Source organism: Lactuca saligna, chromosome 2 (assembly GCF_052625555.1).
Source record: "Lactuca saligna cultivar CGN05327 chromosome 2, ASM5262555v1, whole genome shotgun sequence".
NCBI lineage: Eukaryota > Viridiplantae > Streptophyta > Magnoliopsida > Asterales > Asteraceae > Lactuca > Lactuca saligna.
The window spans coordinates 150,482,491-150,502,926 of NC_136418.1; the positions used below are offsets into that span (position 1 = coordinate 150,482,491).

A 20,436-nucleotide genomic window follows, 5' to 3' on the forward strand; every position below is an offset into this window, starting at 1 on the left:
CTTTATCAAGAAAAAGTCGTAAGTATAGGGGCTTTTATAGCATTTGCCTTTTTATTAAAAGATAAAATATGAGAAACCGTGAACCGTTGCTATATATTTTGAAAAGTGCGGGAGAGGAGCTGTCAGCCACGTGGACATCGTTTGTACAGATCAGACCACCGGATGGTTGATATTGAACGACGTTTTACTTCAATCGGAGACCCTAATTAATCAAAATCAAAGTTTTTTACATTTCTCCATTTGCAGATCTCCCTCCTCTGGCTCTCCTCCCTTATTCAATCTCCAACACCAAAACACCAAATTTTTTCACTTCAATTCCATCATATTCAAAATCTCCGACGTCCAAATGCCCCAAAAAATCTAGGATTCGTCGAATTTTGACCTGTGTTTCCTGTTTGGGGGGAAGGTTCGCGTAACAGGGAATTCGCAGAAACCCCCCAAATGGGTGCTTGCAGCTCGAAACATGAAGACACCCAACTTCCTGTAATTAAACGAAATAATTGCACAGATATGGAACAATCGACGAAGAAGAATGACCCAAATGTGGCGAGAAAGAGATGGTCATTTCTGGCGTTATACACACGAGGTCCAGCTTACTATTTTTTTTCAAGGAAGTCGTCGTCTCCGGCGACAAATGGAAAGACAAATCCGACGGTGAGGCGATTCTTCAGGAGGGCGTTTCAGCCGCTGACTCGTGCCCAGCACATGAAGGCGGTTCTGGCACGGCGGCATGGGGAGGGGAAGGAAGGGAATGTGAGATTGAATAAGAGTTTTGGATTTTCGAAGCATATTAGACATAAGTGTGAGATAGGGGAGGAGGTTGGCAAAGGGCATTTTGGGCATACTCATAGAGCCAAGTTCAAGAAAGGGAAACATAAAGGTCAACAGGTTGCAGTCAAGATTATTCCAAAGTCAAAGGTTTGTTTGTTTTTTTTTTTCTTTATATATATTTATATTGTGTTTTGGTTAAAATATAATAGAAAAATATATATATTTTTAAATATTTTGGTTTTATTTGTTTAGTTTTCATGAAGTTCTATAAAACCGTTGGATAAAGATATTAGAAGTAGATAGACATATATACTTAAGGATGAAGAAACTGCTTTAATATAACACATCTGGCAAGAACAAATTCATATGATAAATGAATACATTTATTAGGATCGGTCTCGATCGTGCAATACTAATCGGTCATACTTTCAATTAAATAACCTTTTAAACTTGGACTGAAATCAACTCTAAACTTAAACCAATTTCACTTCTGAATTATTTATATAAAAAATGAATAACAAGATTAACTTGATCCAATATGTATCACATCTATAGTTGTTGCTAGAATTTTGCTATACATTTATAATTTTTAATAATAGACACCTAAAACTGAAATACAGTCCTTTTAAATGAATGTAAACATAACCGATTTATTAGTTTTAGATTGAGTACTTGGATGTTTTGATATATATTATTATACAACTTCGTGAATATCTGTGCAATTCGCAGAATAAAACTATATAGTTAATTTCTTTACATATACATGTTCAAAATAATAGGACATTTAACTATAAAATAAAACCTATTACAGTAAATTGATATACAAATTTATAACTATTTTAAACCAAATTACAATATATATATATATATATATATATATATATATATATATATATATATATATATATATATATATGATGGGTTTTAGTCATAAGACATCCTATGTGGTCATACAAACCCTAATGCTTGGATCTAGGTTTCTCTATTGTACATGTTTTGAATCCAAGACTATAAACTCTAATTCTAGCATTCTAGTAATCATATTAATATGTAATTAGGTTTAAGATCATACCTTGATTGATATGTAGCAATAACAATCCCAAATCTCCTTGTAATGACTTTGGAATGCTTAGAGTCACAAGTGTCACTCCTCTAATGGCTTACAAGCACCAAGAGCAAATGGAGAAGGTATAAAGAGAGAGGAGAGAGGTTAGAATTTGTCCTTAGATGCTCTAGGGATCAAGTCCACGAATTCTAAGGCCTTAGGGGTTTTTATATAGGGTTAGGATTAGGGTTTTAGTCCTTATCCTTATCTAGTTGCTTGTCCACCAAGCAACCATAAGATAAGTCTTAGAAACCCTTATCCTAGTCGAATTCTAAGGCATTATCACCTTAAATTCGTTCACCATATATTTAAGATAATCCTTACCTTATTTTGTAACTATCACATAATTACAATTCAGCCCCTCTAGTTTAATTAATTACACTTGATCACAAAATTAATTCTTAATTAATTATTGACCAATAATAACTAAACAAATATGATTTCTCCTTTAATATATTATTCTTATAACATATTAATAAATCATATTATCCTCTCTCTATATATATATTTCTCCAATCAAGTTGCTTCGGTGAAGGCAACCCAAAAGGACCACGCACCATCGGGTCAAGTACATACCAAAATAGTTATGGACTTAGACACTAATCCAACAGTCTCCCACTTGGATAAGTTTAATAACTATTATGCGCATGACTTTAGATCCTGATCTGCAATCATAGCTTTCCAAAGCCGTTGTCAACTCTGATCATATCAGATATGCGTGTCCTTAGATAAGGGATCATATATTCCTCCATTCTAGATATCATATGAGATATGATTTCTAATCATTCTCTTTGTACTACTTCTCGATTTTTGATTTATGACGACAGACTAATTGAACAAATCAAATTAGCCCTAGCCCGGCCGAGCATTTACGTATGTCATCACTAAACCATCGAGGGGCCCAAAGATATCGCTTTTATCCTACTTTGGATAAAAGGAACGGATAAACTTTGATACAATGCTCGCTTGCACTCACTCACCGAATTACACACAACAATATGTTTTATAACACCAAGTTACTAGTGCGTTTACATATTATCAATGTGCAACCGATTCGCAAGATACAACTCACACATCTCGGTTTCAAGAATATAAGATGTTATCGTCTCACCAATCACTCGTGATACAATTCATGGAGTGATCCAAGTGAGCGTGGGTTTAATCCAATGCTCAAATCATATTCGTAAGCACTCATGAACGTTGTAGCAAACATTTGCTTATGTCAAATACTCTTCTAGACAATCCACACACCAATTCACGACAGTCTTCATTCATATCTACTTCCAACATATGAACGACTGTGGCCCGTTCGAATAATTCGATTATTCTTAATAAACTCAATTATTCTGGAATTCAAAACATGCAAGTGAAACACAAGAATAATACTAATCCCACATGGCCTCAAACCTTTGAGTATAAATGAAACTCCTTTTATTTATCACCATATCGATTACTCATTATTTGTCATTTCGGGTAATCAACTTCTTACTTGAATTATTACACTTGTCCCATGCTCCTAGCATGCACACAATGTTTACCTATGGTTCTTACTTTGTGAAATAGATCACATTGGACACACATTTCCAATCATTCTCATTTCACAACTCCAAATCCTTTTTCATAAGTGAAAGAATATCAAATTCTTGCTACTTATAGAATATGCTAGATTCTAACATCCTATGCAATGATTCTTTCGTAATGTCACTGCACCAAAGTCACAAAGACTATTGCCAATGATATTACAAAATCTTCTATCGGAGATTGTTACAAGACAATTCCTTAGATATGATGTCTCTCTCTCAAAGTACATTCCTTCGAACATCCTTTTGCATAAAAGTTTTTAATCTAGACATAGATTTTCAATATTCAATTCCCAATATGGACACGCTTCCATATTTTCCATATGACAACTCATTTCTTAATAGAATATTTTCTATTCATCATAATGTCAATATGGTCCATTAATACCATGCTTCCAACAATTCACAAGCAACCAATCCTCGTTGAACTTTGGATTGTTCTTTGATAGTTGCTTAATTATTTTAGTCAAAACCGATTCTAGTCCCTTTTCCCTCTAAATGCACTAGACATTTGGAAAATTTTAGAATGGTCAAACATTAAAGCATTTGCAATCGATCCTATACCCGAAGCGTATGAGACACGACGCATAATGTATTATTTGCTATGTTCTCAAAATTCGAATTATGAAGAGGAATGCCGTAATCATAATCGAAATTTTAAGAACACACTATGTACCTTTGACTAAATTTATTAACATTTCTCAACCTAAGCCTTTAGATTTGAAATGAAGCATAATATTCTCTCTCTTAATTATAGCAAAACAACTTTACAACCCTTACGACTCTGCAATGTATAACTCTTGTTTTTCTATAATTAATATTGCCAACTTGCAATATTTTCCATAATAATCATACAATCATAACTTTTATGCTCCCACTATCATGATGATTACTATAAAACATAACACTTATGCTCCCACTAGCTTCGACATGTATTCAAAACATCTTAACTTCCAGAAAAACAATACCTATTGAATTTCTTAAGTTCATGTTTCTAATACTTATGCTTTGATAATCTTTTATCAAGGCTTCTTGAACTTATACACCTTTGCCTTAGATAGTTCATATGTGTCTAAACATTTAAGACTAATTGCCAAACCTCACAATTCAAATCATGGAAAGGGATACCGTAACCATAATTGAATTTGAGAATGAAATTTTACAATCACTATCTTCTTAAAATCTTTCTTAGTGAAAGCATTTCCTCACAATCATTTTCATGAAGTAGGAAATCTTATGACACTTAGATTTAAAGCGGTGTATTTGTTCCTATCCATGAAATTTGTTAAAACCAAAGTTTACGACAAATTCAAACTCATATGGACCGAACTTTCTTAAACTTGATTTCTTGCCTTATGGTAGCACAGCTACCCACCATGTCTTCCAAGTAGTTAAGCAGCTCACCCTTTCTTATCAATGTACCTTTCATTGATTAAGGTGCTTTGCCTTTTATGCGTTCTAAATGAGAACTCATAGGACTCACATGCATAATTAACTCAATTGGAACATCACAGAAACAAATTAATGTCAACACGATAGGTTGTGAACCTCAACTCGTGTGCTAGTGATGATCGTTAAGGTTTATTTGATTTGTTCTTGAAACTTTTCAAGTCCATTAAAACTCCCACTGGCTCCTTGATATATTGGATTCTTTTGTCAATAACCATTTCTTGACAAACAAATATCCAAGAGTTAGTGTAGTTTTTATCAAAACACTTCATAAATTGGCTCTAGTTGGTCTTTGTCTTATTCAAGACATCACAACTTTCCACATTTGATGAATGTTATAATACTTTTCAATCATTGTCACAATCTTAACTTTAAGACTTGTTATTGGGACGAAGTATGATTGACTTCTTGATTTAACCATTTCTTCAATCCTTGATTCCTCTTCTCAAACATACAATTGTACTAAGACTCACTTAGAGGATCAATTGAGATATGGTTCTTAATCATTAAGACCTATCATAAAGTATAAAAGCTACTCTCCCTTCTTCTTAGAATGGAGAAACTTTTATCTTTTTGCCTACTTGATTCTTCTTATTCGTGTTGCTATTGATTTAAACCTTTTCAATCAATTCAAAATAACACTTAATCCTATAAGTATAATCATATTTACTAAACTTTTAGTAAATCATTACGAATATCTTGTTACTATTATGGTGGACTTTTACCAACACACAACTTTGTGTACTCTATCTCCTAGTCCTTCACTTGACACTTTGTCAACGAATTAGTCTAATTTCCAAATATGAAATTTCTCATTCATCATGCAACCAAGTTGCGTGATTCCAAATTTCTGTCCAATTGAAACATTGGGCGATGAGAAACTCTCCCTATTTGGTAAATTCTTGACATTTCCATAAATAACATAACTAAGAATCATATCCATTCGTTGTAGAAATATGCAAACATCAATTTTCATAACGATTTCATTGCAAGGAAATAAACAAATAAATAAATAAGTCAAACAAAATTTATTTTATTTATAAAAGCAGCGGAAATATTTGTCCTTACAATGCAAAATCCATTGAAAACTATGTAAAAGAAAATTTCTAACAACTCTATCATAACTATCTAAGCTCAAAATCTAATCTTCAAGTCCATGCGATCGAGATCCATCTCTTGGTGATTAGATTCATCTTGCTTTCTCAACAAGCTTCATTTCTTTTCACCGATCCTGCTAAACACTCAAATGCAATCTTATTACATCATGTATTAAGAATCAATGAATAGGAACTTAACGGAGTTATATAGTGGATTTTACCTAAAGTGGAGCCATACGTTTTGACTCTCCCATCTCTTAGATCTCTTAGGTAATTAGGGCAACTTCGTCTCCAATGCCCCTTCTCTTGGCAATAAAAGCAAATTGACTCTTTTGGAACAACACATGGAACTACTTCAGACGTTGCCTTTCTCTTATGATCAAATTTTTCGATCATTGCATGTCTTTCATTGCCATTGTCTATATCCATAGAGGTCTTGAAGGCAGATTCACCAATCAACTTTGCTTTTCTATTGCACCAAACCATTGCTGATTCAGCAGCAATAAGCATGTAGGTGAGATCTATAAGTGTCACGTCGTGGTTCATCATATAGTACTCTCTTACGAACTCACTATACGAGTTGGGAAGTGACTGAAGAACCCAATCAACAACCATCACTTCACTAACAACGGATCCCATCATTCTTAGTCTATCAATGTGCGACTTCATCCCTAGGACGTGTGCACACACCGACTTTCCTTCTTTATGTTTACTTGCCAAAAGGGCTTGAGTGATATTGAACCTTTAAATTTTACAATTTGTGGGTTAGGGAGAATAATTGGAGGAGGAGGAGGAAGTAAAGCATGATTTCTTGTTCCTCGATCGAATCGTGGAATATCATCTTCATGTGAAATACTCGTTCCACGGGATTCGGGAAGACCATAGTTGTCGAACTTTGACATCTACAAAATGGGTTGAACGAATTCAAGTTAGTTGATAGATTGAGTCCTTAGTAAATCACCCAAATGAAATACTAAGGCTAGGACCCAACACAATATTCTACAACTCGGGAGAGGGATGCTGTAACCCTAATTGCAGAATATTTGAAGGTAAGTGAATGACGATTCACTAATTTCCACCATGAAAAATGAAAAAGAAATTTAAGTTTTAAATCTATGAAAACTCCTAGATCCTTTGAGATTCATTGAACTTTCAATGGCATGTTTAAATCTCGATATGCCCCTCTAGTTTGTGACTGGGATGCCGAGGATCACAAAGCGGGTGTGAATAACCATGCAAACTTATATGGTGCCCTCACATGTTACAGTCACCCATTCGATGTGCCGGTAAACCACACATGCTCCACCGAACTATGACAAACATTGAGTCACCCTTTGCTACCTTTGCTTAGAACCATTTAGTGTGCCGGTAAACCACACACGCTCCAATAACGTCTTCGCAAGGGCACAAAGTGTAATTTTATGGAATTGCATCAATTCACTTTTGCCTAAGTAACTAAGATTGGGAATTAGAAAAACATTTAGTTACTTTGTATTTCATTATACTTATAATGGAAGGTTTCTTCCTATCCTACCCGTTCGGCTAACGACCCTCCACTAGTCAAGAGTGCGGTGGGTAAGAGTGGATACCCACTCAATCGCCATTTTATAGGCAATTTCCTTAAACACCCCTTATAGACTAGCTTCGTGAATGAGGCCTACTAACGGTAAGACTAGCAGTTTACATTATACCTATATAATATTAGACTTTTAATGTTATACATAGTATAAGGGTGTATTTTACGCTTTTAAAATACTAGGTGGTTTAATTTTATAAATTACACGTTTAATTTAATTAAATGTAAACCATAACATTATGGATTTATTAACTCTCTCTTAATTATACATTTAATCAATTTTAATAAAACCATAAGGGTGAAATTTGAACTTTTCAAAACTAGGGTTTTAGAATTTAACATTTTAAAATTAAACTTTTAATCTAAATTTAAATTCCAAAACTTGAGGGCAAGTTTTTGAAACTTTTCAAAACAATTAGGTTTCAAAATCACTTTAAAATTTTCGAAATTTAATACCATTTAAATTAAAATTTCAAATATTAAAACTCTTGATTTAATAATTATCTTAAACTATTAATTTAAATTATTAAATCATAAGGGATTATCTAAATCATAAAGGATAATTACCAATTAAACAATTAAGATATCCTAATCCCTTAAATATCTCTATAGATTTCGAAAATCATGGGATAGGATAATTCATAATCTTTAATTACCATATATAACCATTAAAGGATAATTACAAGATATGGGATAATCCAAATCCCTAAAAATTAGGATCTTATCTTGGGGAGGAGGCTAATCTCGAAAATTAAAGGTTGGATAACCCTAGAATTCGAAAACTTGGTGGCTAAGGAAAGGGTTTAGGAAACCCTAACCAATTTCGAAAATCAGGGTTCAAGAACCCTAATTTCGAAAATCCAAGCTTCCTAGGGTTTATTGGGCATAAACCCTAATTTTTCAAGTTCATACATTTGTATCATGCTAATTGAAAACAAAACCAATGGCTCTGATACCACTGATGGGTTTTGGTCATAAGACATCCTATGTGCTCATACAAACCCTAATGCTTGGATCTAGGTTTCTCTATTGTACATGCTTTGAATCCTAGACTATAAACCCTAATTCTAGCATTCAAGTAATCATATTAATATGTAATTAGGTTTAAGATCATACCTTGATTGTTATGTAGCAATAACAATCCCAAATCTCCTTGTAATGACTTTGGAATGCTTAGAGTCACAAGTATCACTCCTCTAATGGCTTACAAGCACCAAGAGCAAATGGAGAAGGTATAAATAAAGAGGAAAGAGGTTAGAATTCGTCCTTAGATGCTCTAGGGATCAAGTCCACGAATTCTAAGGCCTTAGGGGTCTTTATATAGGGTTAGGATTAGGGTTTTAGTCCTTATCCTTATCTAGTTGCTTGTCCACCAAGCAACCATAAGATAAGTCTTAGAAACCCTTATCCTAGTCGAATTTTAAGGCATTATCACCTTAAATTCGTTCACCATATATTTAAGATAATCCTTACCTTATTTTGTAACTATCACATAATTACAATTCAGCCCCTCTAGTTTAATTAATTACACTTGATCACAAAATTAATTCTTAATTAATTATTGACCAATAATAATTAAACAAATATAATTTCTCCTTTAATATATTATTCTTATAACATATTAATAAATCATATTATCCTCTCTCTCTATATATATTTCTCCAATCAAGTTGCTTCGGTGTAGGCAACCCAAAAGGACCATGCACCATCGGGTCAAGTACATACCAAAATAGTTATGGACTTAAACACTAATCCAACAATATATATATATATATATATATATATATATATATATATATATATATATATATATATATATATCATAATGGTATCATTCAATAACATTTACATGCGGTTTGTATTTAAAAAAACTGAACATGATTTTCAGTTTAATATTACAATTTAAAGTTATGATTGATTACTTTATAAATTGCACATCTATTGATTTTTGTTAAAAAAAAATTGACCATGATGATTAAAAGATATATAAATCATCGTCTATAAGTTAATCCAATGTAATTTTTATGTCATTTAATTAAAAACCACTTATAAGAAAAAGTTGAATTATAATAAAAATTAGTTTGATATTTTTATTTAATTTGACTTGTTTTATATTTAAATTATTTAAACATTTTTTATTAAATTGAAAAATATGAATATATTTTTAAGTTTGTTTTATATTTTAATTTATGTTATGAACTTAACATAATATCTAAACTAAAAAATAAATGTATTAAAATAATCATTTTTAAAATCTATCAATATTAAGATAATATTTTAGATTTAATAACATATTTTAAATTAATAGATTAATTATATTAAGTTGAAAATTTAAAAGTGTGGAAATTTCAAATGCATATGATGATAGGAAAAATGTATTTTTTATAGTATAATATGATGTGATAGGTTCTTAAGACATCTTTAACTAAACTAGCAGTTGGAAGTTGTATCTTCTATTTGTTTAGAAGGGTTTGACAACACTAGTTGCGATCTTTTTGATTGATCAAGAAAGGTGCATTAAAGAATGCAGTCACTGGATCAAAGAAGTGTATTAATTGAGTTTTTTGGTTGAAGAATATTACACCAATCTTAGTTATTTTACAAAATAGAAGGTGGTTCTTCCATTGGTAATCAATATATTTATGCGAAAAAATGGTCAATGGTAGGTAAAGATTCGATTCAAGGTAAGGATGTTGGTAAAGAAACAAAGAATATGGCTTCCACTCGTTGATGAGAGGCCCAAAAGTATGGGTGATATGGTTTATATACACATGATACGAATGATGCAATATATTTATGGTGACGATGCCAAGGGATACCGAGTTTGGTCCTCATCTAAGAGGCATATGTTTTGAGCTAGGATGTTAGGTTTAATGAGAAGTTAATAGCCCATTGAGATGGATCTTCGGGTATGACAAGGATGGTGGAAGGCATTTCTAAATAGGTTGAGGATGGCGGCTTTGAGCTGCTATCGAATAATGGAAAGTACGTTGTTCAAACTAATACGAAGATGGACAAGGAAACTAGCTAAGGAATTTTTCAACATAACCTTAAGTCTTTAGTGTTGAGCTTATATGAGGATGTTCCTAAAGATGGAGTCGAAGAAGGTTGTTCTTTGATTGCTCGAGATATGTCCAAAAGGCAATTTAGACCATCAGTTGGGAGTTTGAGGAAATAGGATCATACGAGGTTCAATTGAAGGATGCTGCTTGTTGGGAGGTAGTTGTTTTGAAAGGTGCATGTCTATAGGTTAAGGCGATGATCGGAGAGGTAGAGCAATCATGGATACGATTTATGGCTTATATTTTTTTTAGTTGAATGGTATGGTTCAACTACAAATCGATGTTTTCACCCATAATGTAACATTGTAAGTTTCTTTATGGTAAGCTTAACAAAGGAAACACAAGGGTTTAACCAGAGGGGTTTTTTGTTTTTCAGATGTAGAATCGTGTTTGTCGACATTAATGTTTCATATACGGCTTGGAGTATCCGCTAAGCATATATGCCTAGGGTTTATAGGGGTTTGATAAGCATGTTATGGTTGGCAAAATGTTTGGTAGAGATCAATAAGAAGTTGGTAAACCAAATGGTCTTTCGCCTAACGGTATTAGAAATTGACGGATATGAGCATTTTAGCTAAAAGTTGAGGGTTTAATTCCTGTTGTTAACGAAATATGTCGATTTATGACTAAACTAGTGAGTGTATGTGCACCCGTTAAAAGAAATATAAATTTCTAGATGTTTTAATTGGTGTAAAAGAGTTAATTGACTCAAAAAAAAATTTAGAGTGGATACTCTTTAGTTATGCAAGGTTTCGGTAAGGAAGTTTATACTTTCATTTTTGGGTGCATTGAAAATACGAGTTGACTTTATTGTATGTCAAAGTGGGATTTTGTAGGGATTTTCGATGACTTATATTAAAGCATAAGGGCTAGTTTGTATATAAGGGATAAGTATAGGATCCCAATATCCAAGAAGTGAACATTAAGTCAAAATGTATTTTTTTTCTTCCACTCTTACCACACATAGATATGAGCGCACATAAGAATATTCTAGTTTTATTGTATCTCTTTGGTTTTTTATATATATGTCATATATCGATAAGAATTCCATATTTCTTTGGTGATTCTTTTTCATTCTTCTTTGTGCAAATTATTCCACAAATATAGTCATGCACAATTTGGCACGACACGTTTAATGTTTGATCTTTCAATGACTAAAGTTGAATCCATCTCCTCAGATGACAACAGCCATTGCCATTGATGATGTTCGACGGGAGGTAACGATACTAAAAGCTCTGTCAGGACATGACCACCTGATAAAATTTTATGATGCATATGAGGACCATGACAATGTATACCTCGTAATGGAGTAAGTCATGTGGTTATACTTTTTTTTTTTTTTTTAATCTTTCATGTATAATGTTTCATTACAAAATCAATGTATTCTTATAAAGTTATATGAAAAACATTGTAGGTTTTGTGAAGGAGGGGTGCTTTTAGATAGAATACTTTCAAGGTGTGTGTATTTATCAATTGGAAATTATAATATATGATTCTAAAATGGTCTAAAAATCTTTCAAACTTGCATAAATTGTCATTTGACTAATTTTAACAAACCAAAACTAATGATAGTTAATTTTAGGAACAAAAATCAGAGCAAAACCCTCAAATAATGACCATCTTTGCAAATTGAAAGATTTCTTGACGTTAACCAAAGAAAATTGCAAATAACAAGAGATTTTTACAGTTTTGTCATTTTTTTCTTAGGGGAGGGAAATTTCCGGAAGATGATGCTAAAAGCTTATTGATACAAATATTAACTGTTGTTGCCTTTTGTCATCTTCAAGGTGTTGTTCATCGGGACTTAAAACCTGAGGTCCGATGTTTTATTTACATAATGTATCAATTATATTAAGTAAATAAATAATGTTTACAAAATATCTAAATTTTTAATAACATTTTTATAAGAAGTGACAAATGTATTAAATGTTTAAAAAACATTTCTTTGTTTATATATATATATATATATATATATATATATATATATATATATATATATATATATATATATATATATATATATATATATATATATATATATATATATATATATATATATATAGGGTTAGGTTCATTTGAGACCACCTATATTTTGTGAGACCGTAAGACGCATTTTTTTATTTTTTTTAGTTAATTCATGTTCCAAAAATAATATTTAAAAAAAGAATTTTTTTGATTTTCCATTTATTTTACATTTTAAAATTATTTTTAGAATATGTACAGTGTAATATTCTATTTAGAATATTTCACGTATTTTAAAAAAAAAATAGAATTTTTTTTTTAGTTAATTCAAGTTCCGAAAATAATATTTAAAAAAGAATTTTTAGATTTTTCCATTTATTTTGCATTTTAAAATTATTTTTTAGAATATGTCAGTGTAATATTCTATTTAGAATATTTCACGTATTTTTCAAAAAAAAAAAACGGAATTTTTTTTATATTTTTTTTAGTTAATTCAAGTTCCGAAAATAATATTTAAAAAAAGAATTTTTGGATTTTTCCATTTATTTTGCATTTTAAAATTATTTTTAGATTTGGTCTCACGGTCTCACAAAATTAGAATGGTTTCAAATGAACCTGAACATATATATATATATATATATATATATATATATATATATATATATATATATATATATATATATATATATATATATATATATATTTGGGTTATATAACATCTTATCTTAATTGTTTCTTGAATCAGAACTTTATATATGCATCGAAAGACAAAGATGCCGAACTGAAGGTCATAGATTTCGGTTTGTCGGACTTCATAAGTCCAGGTACAATTACATGTAAAACAAAAAAAAAACTGTAAACTACATTTCTGGTCCCTATGTATACATGTGTTTTTTTTTTTTTTTTTTTTTTTTTTAAATCTTGCGATTTGGGTTTTGAGGTTTTTTTTAGCTTTTCTTCATCAATGTTTTTGGTAATGACTATTTTGGCCTCTAAGTATAGCTAATGTTGACATTTTTATAAAAAAAATATAATCATTTTACTTGGAATAAAAACAAAAGATATTTCATAACCTCAAATGATTACCAAAATTGCTAAAGAAAACATTTCAGGATTGAAATTGAAAAAATTGTACTCAATAAACCAAACATTTACTTCACTTTTAGAAAAATGATGAAATGGTCATGACGATGGGGTTAAGTAAGCGACAAAAGGTTGTCTTGGGTTGCTCCAATCTCCATTCCCGTGTCACATTTATATTATTATTATTATTATTATTATTATTATTATTGTTATTGTTTGGTAGAACTTAGACTTAAAGGAGTGAATCACGGTTTGGTCGCACTCAGTGGCACATAGGCGGGGAACACCATCCCCCTTATGCGGTCTTGGGTACGATTAGACCGTACCTCTCCCAATTTTTGCCGCACTCCTCTCTCTCATTCAAGTGTCTTTTTTTCTCTTCTCATCTCTCTCACCGATCTCTTTCTCTATCATAATTCCCACACCTTAGATGTGGTAAAGAAGCATCGTTATTTTGTTACAAACTAGACTTTACTAGTAGTAACCCTTTTGCAGATGAAAGATTGGATGACATTGTTGGTAGTGCATACTATGTTGCTCCAGAGGTTCTACAAAGATCATACGGTAGAGAAGCCGACGTATGGAGCACTGGCATTATAGCGTATGTTCTTTTATGTGGCAACCGCCCCTTTTGGGGTCGTACTGAGTCTGGTATCTTTCGAGCTGTTCTAAGAAACGAACCAGGTTTTAACGAAACTTGTTGGTCTAAACTATCATTCGAAGCCAAAGATTTCGTCAAAAGTTTATTGATCAAGGATCCTAGGAAACGATTAACAGCCGTCCAAGCCTTATGTAAGCATCTATATCTATTTATAATTTCTCTTTATATTGAATAAGTAAAGTAACCATTCTTTTTCTGATTGTGATCTTGAATATGTATAAAAAATGTTGTAGGCCATCCATGGATTCGAAATGGTCACGAAATAAAACCGCCATTTGATATATCAATACTGAGGTTTGTGAAACGTTATATATGTTCTTCGAGTCTTCGTAAAGCTACTTTACAGGTGTGTAATTTATCAAAGTAGGTTGCTTGATTATATTCGGAAACCATTATACTAAGAGTAATTTTGTTGCTTTTAATCTATAGGCTCTATCAAAGACCGTAACTTTTGATGATCTAGTCTACTTGAAAGAGCAGTTTTCGCTATTGGAACCGAATAATAGCGGATATATAAGCGTAGAGACTTTTAAAATGGTTTGTAACTAACACATGATTTTAATCGTTTTATCACCATTTAATTATGTCAAATGTTGTGGTTAATGATTATAATTAACTTCTTGTCAATGGGTCAGGCATTAACGAAATACTCTACGGATGCAATGAAGGAATCATCTGTCCATGATTTCCTAGAATCGGTATGAATCTGTCCAATATTTAAATGGGTGAATGAGTAATAACTTTTATCTAGATAAAGTACTTGTATATAAAAGGCCTATCTATATCTTAATCCAGTAAACTGTCAAAATGATGATATGACTATTCTACCCTTGGTTATGTTGCAGCTTGGAAAACTTAAATATAGGAGGATGGACTTTGAGGAGTTCTGTGCAGCTGCCCTTCGTGTTCATCAACTTGAGGGGCATGATCGATGGGATGAACAGACTAAAACCGCTTATGAAATATTCGAGAAAGATGGTAACAGATCCATTGTGGTAGAAGAACTTGCTTCCGTAAGTAGATTCTTATTTTTGAGAAATTTTGAGAATTTAAAGTGAAAAAAAAAAAAAAAACATATAATGTTGTATTTTCTTTTTGTTGTTAGGAACTCAGTCTTAGCCCATCAATTCCTGTGAGAGATGTTGTAGAGGATTTGATTAGGCAGACGGATGGAAAGCTGACTTACCTGGGATTTGTGAAGGTGTTGCAAGGTGCATCGAGTCGGAATGTGGCCAAAGGTCAATAACAGAGTTTATAATTTGAATCCTGTGTTTCTGTATTTTAACGAATTTCCCATCCAATTGTAAATCCCTCCGGTTGAACAGTTTTCTATACCTGATTTCTTGAATTAGTGTGCTAAACCAGACCGATTAATTCGTTGTATCACATTTGGTAATTAGGAACTCCATTCAGTATTCACAAAACACGTAGTAATAACAACGAATCAACGATTCAAAGAGTAGAGAAAACAAGTTGCTTAATTGAGGAAAAATTCCAGAGAAAAATTATCCATCCTGATTCGGATCTAGAATAATCAGTTGTAAGCTCCATGAGAAGTTAAATTATCGATCGATGAATCTAACAGAGGCCACAGAACAAGTAGTCAAACAAGGTCTCTGTGCAATCGTAGACGCATGAACAACTGGTAATAAGTGATAGTTAGAATTAACATAATCGAGATTGAACGCATCGAAATTAGTGAAATCAAATGAAAATAGCAATACGATACGATGATATTACCAGGCATCGATGATATTATCTTGTGAATCATCCTCTGGAGGATTGTTCGTGCTTGTGGTCTCCATGGCTTCGACTTGAGGTGCTTCCATCTGTAAATTTTTCTCGCTTTACACACAGGGAATTAGAATTATGTGTTTGAGAAGAATGCGACTGTAGTGATGATTTGGTAGGTGGGGTGTAGACTATAGAATCAGGAAATTGGTACTTAGAATTGGGTGTTTGGGTTTCTATTGAGTGGCTGCAAGTTAAATAGGTATGTAGATTGTGGAGTCAACGCAATGCCTACCAAATTTGAAACCGAAGTTTCGGGGATGACACTCTGGTTGGCTGCACAGCAGCGTGGAAAGTGGAAACTAGTGGGGTTATTTACCCTTTAATTTGTTAGAGCATGTCAACTAGCCATTAAAAAGGAGATAAATAACAAAAATAACCGTCTATATCATTCTTAGAAAAACGACTTATCATGAAATATTTTGGAATAGTTATTGAGTTTATGAGATTTGACGTCAAGGTAATGGTATATGAAATTTGATTCATTCCAATGAGAAATTACATGAAGTTTGTGAGGTGACATAAAGTCATTGAGTTATTTGGAGTTATTTCGGACGGCTGATGCGGGCTAGTCTAGAACAAGTCATTCAAGATTTATTTAATGTTCATTTCATTTTCGTTAACAATATTCCCCTTTAAGAAAAAATCGGTAACCCTACTTTAGATATGTTTGGATTCGTCATTTATTCATCAAAATGTCAATATATAATGGTCTTATATCGCACTTGTCTTTATTATTGGTAATGTTTTTGAGTTTTGCTTACATGAGCTTGAAACAAAACATTCCACACATCGTTCCAGAATAGTTTGTCATATTTCGAACCGGAATATAAGTTTCAGATTTGCTGTGTGGTTGTGTTGCTGAAAGACATTTTTTAGTTCTACTTGAAATTAACATATATTCATGGTTTTCTATGTTGAAACAAGTTATTAATACTCAAAGAATGAAACTAAAAAATCGTCAATTAAGATAAGAAATTAAAAAAGGTCATCATTTCAAAATTTGCTTCTTTTTTATTTCTCTACACATTTAGCTTGGTTTAGAGTGTCTAACATGGAGCGTCGTTCCAAGACAGTTTGAGAGCCAGGGCGAAATAAAAAAACAGGCCTACATTATAGATATATATTTTTTGGTAAAGGAGGGTGTGACCTCCGAATTTTTTTATTAATTAGAACAAAATATTAATTCAGTCTGAGGACTTCCCACCTATGAAAACGGCAAAAAAGAAAAAAAAAACAAAAAAACTTTGGGACAAGCCTTAAAAACCGAAAAACCTAAAACTATTAATACATAAAACAAAATAAAAATGCTATAACATGTTTTGAACCCTATTACATAAACATAGTAAAGAAAAACTAAAAAAAAAAATATACTTACGAGTTTTTTATAAGCAAAATCACTATAAATAGTATCAAAGTCAATTTTACCCGACATATCTTTTTCAATGCATAATATAATCAAACTATTCAATTTTTCTTGTGACATAGATGATTTTAATTAGCTTTTCAATAATTTTAATTTAAAAAATTTCTTTCTGTTGATACTATAATAATTTGTATGGTTAATAATATTCGATATTTAATGAAAACATTTAGATAACAATTAGGATTGATCAAGATGAATCAATGGCTAAGAGAAAAGATAAAAAAAAAAATGGAGCCCTTTCATGTTACTATTTTGAATGCTAGGAAAAAAAAAACGAAAATATCATAGTTAGCACTAAGCATATATCGATTTTTTTCCCCTGAATCACGTTTCCTTTTTTTTTTTTTTTTTGGAAAGATCTTAATCAAAATCTAAAACAAAAACATAATGTGTATCAAAATCATAATATGCAAATAAACACACAACCATAATATTATAATAATGTTAAACAAAAACATAATGTGCATCAAAATCTAAAACAAAAAAATAAAAGTTAAATCACAATTACAAATTACAATATTAATATTTTTCTTTCAATATTTGTTTGCTCTAAAACCACAACCGTTAAGAGTAATTTTTTTGCCTTTGTTTATTGTTTATCCTAAACAAATCTTACAAATAAACAAAAAGTCAAAGAAAATGTTAAAAATAGAAAGTTATTCTCCACTTATATAGACCTACAATCAAATAATAGGAACAAAGTATGATTTGGTAAATAAGAAGGGCCTATATGTACTTTTTATTTTTTTCTTTTCTATCTTTGAGGCGTAAAAGTTGCATGAAATTTCTTTTATGTACGGTTTTAAGTTCTCAATTCAGTCAACATCAATCTACAACACTAATTGAACATCACCGTATATTATAACACATATATTAGTTAATGCGACATTTTGGTAAAACTTGGCTGCATGTACAAGCTTCAGAGCTATGCCGCGCTATGACGAACTTTTTTTAGAACCTTGATAATAAGTGATTTCAAATACGATATAATAATAATAAAATAAAATTCCAATGTAATACATAACAAAATAATTCAAATATATTTTCGTACATAAAAATAATTCAAATATATTTGTACATAAAATTCTAGTGGAACAATTGGATTTTTTGGTGTGTGTGTCTTCGCCTGGTCGAACCACAGAAGATACTCATTCGCCTCAACCGTCAGGCAACCCCAACTGTCAACTCACCACTTTTCTTTTCCTCATTCTCTCTTTATTTTCCCTACAACTTCTAGTGGTGGGAAGAATGAGATTTTTGGATGTGTGTGTAGATTTTCATTTCAGATTGGTGTATACTTGTTTACATACATGAAACAATGGTCGTTGTAGATATATGTACCGTCGCTATATTTTCTATTAAAAATATTTAGTTTTCATTTAAATATTTAATATCATTTTATTTTTATTTCTTGGTTTATAAAAATATTAAAATATATAGAAAACGTTGATACGCTGTATTATTAATTGATCATAGATTTTATGGCTACTAGGGTCATTACAAGCCTAGATCTGAGGTTGCAACCTTAAATCTTACACCAAACTCGAGTTGGACCTCATTTATGCCCTAAAAACCCCACATTTGATAAATCTAGATGCATAAAAGCTCAAGAACAGATCTATTACCTCCAATGCAAGCTCCTACTGAAGAATGAACCAAATCTATGCAAAGCCCCTTGCTCCAAATCTTCTTGCTCTTCAATTCCCCTCCAAGATTCCCTCCTCCAAGGCTCTAATTTCTCACAAAGGAAAGTTCACACGAATCTAGGGCTTCTGGAACTCAAAGGGAAGGTAAAGAGGCTGGGGAAGAGGTGTTATGTTCTTTATATAAGGCACAAACCCCGGGATTAGGGTTTTCTCTCTTCAGCACCAACTCGTCGAGTCCAGCCTACGACTCGCCGAGTTGGTCACTTAACGTGTGACCAGAATCGCGACTCGACTCGCCGAGTTTATCCATCGACTCGCCGAGTCGGACTTTCTTATTTACACTAAGAACCCTGAACTCGCACTTCTGAACTCGGGGTGTTACACAGTAAGAGTGCAGATGTGGTATTTGTTGATGTCGCAGGAGCTGGTACAGTAGCAAGTTGAATTGAAGCATGTGTTGACTTTCAAAGTAGTTAACCGCGAAATTAAGGTCCAAGTTTGAATGTTGACTAGAATGATGTGTCAAATAATGTAGATGTGGCAAGGAAATCGGTTAAAACTAGTATGGGGACTAAATAGATAGGTTGCCTACAACTCCGTTACTTTATAAAGCCACAAAATAAGTTAAATGATTAAATTGGTAAATCCTAAAAACTTAATAAGATATATATGTCATTTTCTCTAATTTATATATTTATCTTTAATGACACTTTGTCAAAAAATTTACCCAAATGAAGAACAAGCAGGGAAAATGCAAACGCCTGTTAAATTGCAAATAATAATAATAATAATAATAATAATAATAATAATAATAATAATAAATGTGAACTTTTTTTAAGTCATTGTTTGTGATTTTAAACAAGACAAATACCTGCAGCTAAGATGGCATTTTATATGTTTTTACCAATTTGCCATTGTTGGGATTTCTTAACCATTAGATTTTGCTTGTGTTATATCGACCTTTTTTCCCGATAATTGGGATAAATGTATACCTTTTTGTGAAGTTAATAGTAAAATTGTAGTAGTTTGGAAATTCTAATAATGTAAAAGACTGACAAATAACTTAAAGAGTGAATTGCATAAATGGCGATATTGTTTTTTAGAAATTTGACATATAGTGTTTAAATTCAAAAAATCTGTCAATTGTTCATATGATTTCAAAAAAATTTTATTTTTGGTCCTCATTGTTCGCATTGTTATTATTCTGTAGTTAAGTCTTGTTTTATT

At 31.8% G+C, this 20,436-nt stretch overlaps 1 protein-coding gene and 1 long non-coding RNA gene across 2 annotated transcripts; one reads left to right on the top strand and one right to left on the bottom strand.

The window, feature by feature from the left end:
- Positions 1-222: 222 nt before the first annotated feature.
- On the top strand, positions 223-15,592 carry LOC145032061 (CDPK-related kinase 5-like). The gene is made up of 11 exons (XM_078980733.1): positions 223-918; positions 11,819-11,949; positions 12,055-12,096; positions 12,348-12,456; positions 13,348-13,426; positions 14,181-14,477; positions 14,580-14,692; positions 14,776-14,883; positions 14,982-15,044; positions 15,192-15,359; positions 15,452-15,592. The coding sequence occupies exons 1-11, from the start codon at positions 442-444 to the stop codon at positions 15,590-15,592; spliced, it is 1,728 nt and encodes a 575-aa protein (XP_078836859.1). The 5' UTR covers positions 223-441.
- Positions 15,042-16,408, bottom strand: LOC145032062 (uncharacterized). Its single transcript, XR_013677072.1, has 2 exons — positions 16,087-16,408; positions 15,042-15,988 (listed from the first exon to the last, which is right to left on the bottom strand). It is a non-coding gene; the product is annotated as an uncharacterized LOC145032062 (long non-coding RNA).
- Positions 16,409-20,436: the final 4,028 nt, after the last annotated feature.